We start from the raw sequence: 7,153 nt of genomic DNA, 5'->3' as shown, positions 1-7,153 counted from the left end.
ACAAGTCAAATTTTTTGGACGAGATTTAAAATCACAATTCATTTATTCACATTATTAAACAAGACGACTCAAATGTATCGGAAAACTTGTCTGAGATGACTCGATCTCATTTATGGTGGAGACGAGTGAGAACGAGTTTTAAAACCATGGTTGAACTTTGATTCGGAAGTTTTTAATCACTAAATATTGGGATTTGAAGACGGATTGAAGTTGCTCCGAGTGAAAGTTAACAAGAAGAAAACAGCAATAACGATCAGATGTTTTGCATCCTATAGAAGAAAATAATTCACTAGATTGGAAGAAACCATGGGGTCCACACATTATAATTCGTTTGATTTCATATATTGAGAGCTTTGATGTCAAATCCACACATCATTATGTAAAGCACACCAGGTTTTGATTGAAAAGGCCCACACACGACACGTGTCCATTGACTAATCTACAAGATAGGTAATGATCGTCTTAGCTTTTTTCTCCACTAACGACACAGGTGATCACATCAAAGACCACTACGAAAAGTTTAAAAAAAACATGAAGTAAAAAAAGCACACTTTCTGAAGCAACTTAGTAGTTTGTGATTGGTAGTACTGTAGTTAAAGTTAGGGTTCCTCTCATCAAACATTTTCTGTAGAAGGGAGTAGTGGCTGAACGAGGGATGATTTGCTGTGGCTTGTTGTTCTGTTGTTTTCTTGATCCGAAGTTGATGTAATCACAGCCGTTGACGTTGCAAATTTTCTCTCTTCGCTCTTGCCCCATAGAACTAAGTATAGTCCCACTATAATCAAAACCGCTCCAATGATCCTGTACTTCGCATCCAAAATAAGCGTTAGTAGAAAAGAAAAAAGCTTATAGGCCATGTAGTTTTTTCACTTTTAAAGGGACCTTCTTCATCAGAGTACCTCCCTGAATTAAACAAATTAGACTCACCTCACTTGACTTTTGACATTAACAATTTATAATGAAGAAATTAAGTAATTAATTAACCCTCTTTTTTTTTTTTTTTTTCATTTCTAAGGTCATGTTAAAAGGTTTGTTTAACAATTTTTTTTTTGAGATACTCCCCTAATTTTGATACGTATTTGAGACATCCTCAACTTTTGATATTAAATTATCAAAATACCCTCATTTTTAACCTCAAGATCCTATCTTTCTTCAATCTTAAAACTTAAAAAATAATAATAATCGTAATGATTAAGATCGAAGGGTTATCTCAAAATTTGCATTTTGTTATTAGTCCAAATAGAGCTATCAATGAATTAGATATGACCCAAGATTTGTTCCATTTCGATTTAATAACTTCAGACATGGATTGGGTCTTCGAGTTTTGATATGGATCCAATTTGATCTGTTGGATTGGTTCTAAATCAACCATGTCCCAATCTGATAAGCTCCTATCTAATAAAATGTGAGAAAATATATAAATTATTTTATGTTTATTTAAATATATGAATTTTATTTAATTTTGATTTATGAAATTGGGTTTGATACCTGATCCTACTAAGGAAGACTAAGGAGAGTCATGAAATATTTGCCATATAGTGAAGGAGGCATGGTAGAAAAAACATTATTATTTCTATGCATTAATTCTAATCAGTGGATTCAAGAGGTGGGCCCGTATATTAAGAGTATGATTTGATGGATGAGATGAGAAAAGGTCAAATAAAGAAGATACTGTGGTGATTGTTTGATTGGTGAAGTAAAGTGAAGTGGGTACCCACCCTCCCAAGTAGAATTCTTCGCCTAAAGCAATGGAAGACACAATAGCGACAACTAAGGTCTGTACAGGTTGGTACACCGCTACAAACACTGGTCCACCTCGGTCTATGCACCATATCTGAACAGCGAAGGCTATCCCAGAAGCCACGAACCCCTGCAACAACCACATCACGCAAAATTACCAAATTACCCACTCCCATATTTCTTAAATCTTCAGAAATCAGAAAAATAAAAATGACTCAATGGTTGTTAATCATGCTTTAATTTTAAAAAAAAACATGTTGAGTTCACTTGAAACTTGGTTGAGTTGATTTGATTTCATTAAAATAAATTCATTTGATTTAACCCATTGAGTCAACCTAGAACCTCTGTGGTTAGAGAAAGGAAACAAATGTAAATTTTAAAATACCTTTGAAAATATCTAACGATTTTAATGTATACTTAATAAAACTTGACCGAGTCGACTAGCATGTCATTGAGTTGACTCAACTCTTTGATTATTTTAATTGCTTAAATTTCAGTCTTGAATTTTATTTTTTTTTTGACTCCCTCCCTACTCTCTTGACATGGCATGTGCATATAACCATGGATATTTTTTTTTCCTTAGTACACACAACTACACATATTTATGAGGATGTGTAATTGTGTATCCCAAGGAAAAAAAATCTATACATGCCACAGCAGGAGAGTAGAGGGGGAGTCTAGTTATCATTATTCTAAATTTTAGAAAAGCAAATGAAGGAACTTATTATTTGTCAAAAAATTAAATAAAAAGAATTATTGCTCGTGATCTTGATATCAGTTATTGAACTTGGGAATATGATGCTATATTCTTTCATATGTTATTGGTGATTCCCAAATTCAAAAACTGAGGTTGAGACAATATCATGCTAAAAGCATCATAGAAACTGTAACATCATGAATCATGATTAGGTAAGGTGACTTGTTACCATAGAATAAGAATGGTGTCTATGTGGCACGTTTTGGTTGGAGTTTAAAACATGTATTTAATCTCCAACCCAAGCGTGCCAACTATATGTTATTATAAAAATGGGGCACCATTCTTGATTAAGACTCTCTTAACATCATTAACAAGAACTAAAAAGTGCTTTGGTGCAAGTTGAAATTATTAAGGGATCGACTGGAAGGATGAATACTAACTGCATAGAAAACACTGAACAATTCACCCCCTGAATGAATTAACCAAGCTTGGGCATTCCTCTCAACGGCGGCTGCGATTATAAGAAATTGAAGGACCCCAAAGAAACATGTATAAGATGTCACGGAGAGTCGAGCCGGGTACTTCTTGAGAATGGGGGCTTGTAATACAAGCCATCCGGACCACGAGAGGCAATGGCCAATTAAGTAGATGCACCCTAAGGACCAATTCTTCCCCTTGGCGTCACCGAGGGATAGTAATAAAGGTGTTTGGTGTAGGGGAGGGGTTGGACTATATATAGTCGGGCCTTTGAAGAGAGTAATAACCGAAGCTCCCGCGACACAAGAGATTGTTCCTAACACCTTTGCGATGCCATCCTTTCTATTTATGCGAACTTGTTCAATCCTGCCAATCAAAATCAAGATATATAAGCAATGATTTCAAATCAAATAATGAATTATACTCTGGTAATATTACGTAAAGTAGAGTTCGAATTTTTGGGAGGTATTATTAGAAAAGTTGGTAATAAGTCACCCTTATTTGTCACTCTACAAAATTGTATATGAGATTTTCACCTCACAAACTCATCATTCATAAAACATTCTAATTAATAAGAAGAAACATATTTATGATCTTTGCCTGAGGGCCGCAGCCATAAGAAAAGTTAAGGCGGGAACGGAATTTTGGATGGCGGATGCAAAGGTGGGCGATGTGTTGTCTAAGCCCAACAGGTAGAACCCTTGATTCGCGGTTATCCTGTCATGAAAATGATCAAAATGATTATATATTAAAACAACTCTCCCTATTTCTCTACATATGATTTCTAAATTTTACTAACCCGATGAGAGCGAGGAAGAAGAACTGAACTATAAAATTAAAATTTAACGCAGGTCTATCCTTCCTACAAAATTAAACATGAAAGAACAGCCATAAAAATTATTAGTTCCGTGTTAAACAAAGGAAAAAAAGAAGATAAGAAGATACCGAAAAATAAAAACAACGTACTTTTCAAGAAAATACGCGAAGGGTACAAGGAGGAGCAAAGCAAGGATGTTCCTATAGACGGGGAACACAATTTTGCTTATGCCCATATTAAGGGCAGCCCTAGACACAACATGAAACCCGGCGTAACCAAACTGCAAGGCCAACATGGCCAAGTGCAGCTTGGTTCGTTCCGGTACTTGACACATTCTTGTTGACTCTACATTAGTATCCGCCATCGAAGCAGAAATCAAAATAGAAAAACTAAAGAGTGAGTGAAGGAAAGATGGGTGGTAAGAGAGGAGTTGATGATCTAAATATACTAGAGAGGAGAGAGAAAATGTGTGTACGTGTGTGTGGAATGTGTCCCACAAGCAGCAATGAAAAGACTTTATGTTAAACTGTTTGTACAATTAATTTGTTCTTGGTTGTCTACCACATTCTTCTCTTCCTTAGCCCTCTTAGCTGTGTGCGTGAGAGAAAAAAAGGAAAAAAGTAGAAAGATCTAATAAGGGGCTCTTGTGCTTTGGATCCATGCCATTAATGATGATAATTGAGTAAGGTAAAGCCGTCATTGATAGATAGCGTGCACGAGGGAGGTGGGGTTGGGTACCCTCATCACCACCTAACTCATCACCCCACCTCATATCCTAAGCTTTTTATTTCCCATGTCTCCCCTTCCAATACTTACTATATATTATTAATATGAAATTATTAGAGGGATTGTCGATGGGTCAGGACTTGATCCAACCCTATATGGATTGAGTTCGGAAAATGTATTACTATAGTGACAAAAATCTGCGATTTTAGTACTTGTCAATTAAATCATGATTTATTCAAATAACCACAAAGTTTTTTAAAACAAATCTTTATTTTTCAAAAAAATCACAATTAATTGACGATTTTTTTGAATAAATCACATTTTTTTATCATTTAATATATGAAACACATATTTCTTATACTTTAGAGAAAAAAAAAAAAAAATCTTCAAATTTTATATGATGTTTTTTCCCGACTTTGTTGGGTTTTGCCGAATTATTTCTGAACCCGACTTTGTCACTATGGTAATTACACCCATTTAGGTATAAACTAGGGCCAATTCATGTTTATGGTCAGGCTTGGGAGCTAGGTCCGGGCAGCTTGGCCTGATATAATATTATAAATTTTTTACAATATAAATATATATATATATATATATATAGATATATTTATAAATAAAACTTGTGGATCAGCCCGACCCTTAAATATGCCCAAAAAATTGTGAGCTGAGTCGGGCTGGGCTTAGATCTAGATATTTTGTTATTTGGCTCGTTCTAATTGTTAAATCAATTAGTTTGAGCTAGGATTTTGCGCCCAGATTAAGATTGACAGCCCTAATTATCGATTTGAAGTTTTGAAACTTATCTAATGAACTCCATTGGATTTCAAGGTGACTCTTTCCCAAAACTTGAAAGAAATAACTTGTTGAGTCAGTCCAAAAAATGCCGAGTTGGGCTAGAAACTCGATCTTGTTATTCAGTTATGTATAATATCTCTACGGAGAATGAAAACAATAAAGATTTTTATTTATCTTAAAGTATTAGAAACTATTTCTGAATATTTATTATATGTTTATTCAACTCGTCAAAGTCGACTTTCGAGTTTTTGACTGAATTGGCTTGATAAACATTTGAGTCGAATTTTAAACATAAAATATCAAGACGGTGTAAAAAATATAGTCAAGCCTTATCCCAAATCTCATTGATATTAATTGCTTTCTCCATTCTATTCTATCAAAAGTCATGTATGAAGAAAGAAAAATAATTATCTAGTAAATAATTTGATAAAGATGATTGAGTAGGTTAATCTTTCTCAAGGGACCCATTAGTCGGTCAAGTTAAGTTGATGAGAACCTTTACGATATGCTGATTCCCTAAAGGAATGTATACATGTAATGGAATTCATTGGCCTTGGGCCGTAGAATATGAACTTTTTTCATGTTGTGACCAACAAATTTATCAACAAAAAAATGGCTGCCAATGGGTTGATAGGACTCGAAATCCAATCTAATAACTTTGGATATGGATCAAAGATTTTAATTTTGATAAGGGTTTGATTTGATAACCTAACGGATTGATTCTAGACCAATCATTTGTCGATATGACAGGGGACTGATCAAAACTTGAGCAATTATGTAAATTATATATATATATATGGGTAGCGTTCATTTGACAAAATCCTAGACAACATTCTAGACAAAGTTTTGTCTTATATGGCTAAAAAGTTTTAGAATGGACTGATATTTTGTGAGAATGATCTCTATAGTCAGTAGATCATCCTCACAAAAAATCAGTCAATTCTAAAACTTCTAACCTCATGAAAAGTGGTTACAAACTAACGGTAGAAGTTGATGGTTCACAATTCTTCATCTTATAAACTAGGGTTAGAAATTTCAGAATTGACTAATTTTTTTAGAGGGTGATTTTCTCACCACAGATATCATCCTCACAAAAATCAGTCAATTCTAAAACTTTTAGCTCATATAAGACAAAATGCTTTGTTTAGAATGTTGTCTAGAATTTTGTCAAAAGAACGCCACCCTATATATATATATATATATATATATATATATATATATATATATATATAATGATCTGATCCGACCTAAATGTGACCCAATTGTTAAGCCTCAAATGCTCTCTTTTTTCTTAGGTTAAAGCATCTCCAATGGTGTCTCAAATTTTGTTGACTCCCATGAAAACTCTCCAATGTAAATACCATATAGTGTCTCAAAAATGAAATTTGTTAAAAGCAATGCTATATTTGACATTGTTTTTAAAATATCTCAAAATTTGCTGAAGTGTCTTTTGTGTTGAAAAAAAAAATATTATTATTTTTACCAAATTGTTATCCAAAACATAGCAAAGTATTATTTTGGATTTTTTTTTTTTTTTTTTTTGGTCAAATTGACATTCAAAGCATACTAATAGCATTTTAAAATATCTTAACAATAATGATATTAATAACAATAGTAATAATAATAACAAAAGCAACAACTACAACAACAACAACAACAATAATAATAGCCTTTAAAATAAAAATACAAAATCATCACAATTTTTTTGGGTAATCTTAATCTTAACATACAATTCATTTGAAAACCAATGGAAAATGACTTGAATATCATTTTTTTTTTCAACTCATTTTTAAAAAAATCTTTGATTTTTTCTTTCAAAAATTCATTATCTTCAATCTCTGAGACATGTATTTTTACTCACATTTTCTATTTTAAGAAGTGTAATTGAATAATTTTTTTAA

At 33.0% G+C, this 7,153-nt stretch overlaps 1 protein-coding gene across 1 annotated transcript; it reads right to left on the bottom strand.

Moving 5' to 3' along the window:
- Window positions 1-312: 312 nt before the first annotated feature.
- LOC147405077 (protein WALLS ARE THIN 1-like) lies at window positions 313-4,156 on the bottom strand. The gene is made up of 6 exons (XM_086441197.1): window positions 3,881-4,156; window positions 3,714-3,776; window positions 3,515-3,631; window positions 2,878-3,280; window positions 1,719-1,870; window positions 313-801 (listed from the first exon to the last, which is right to left on the bottom strand). Exons 1-6 carry the CDS (start codon window positions 4,093-4,095, stop codon window positions 615-617), a joined length of 1,137 nt encoding a protein of 378 aa, XP_086297323.1. The 5' UTR covers window positions 4,096-4,156; the 3' UTR covers window positions 313-614.
- Window positions 4,157-7,153: the final 2,997 nt, after the last annotated feature.

This window comes from Akebia trifoliata, chromosome 4, assembly GCF_017979445.1.
Source record: "Akebia trifoliata isolate Shusen 1 chromosome 4, ASM1797944v1, whole genome shotgun sequence".
Lineage (NCBI taxonomy): Eukaryota > Viridiplantae > Streptophyta > Magnoliopsida > Ranunculales > Lardizabalaceae > Akebia > Akebia trifoliata.
The sequence above is the reverse complement of the archived record's forward strand: the minus strand, read 5'-3'. Positions and strand labels throughout refer to the sequence as shown.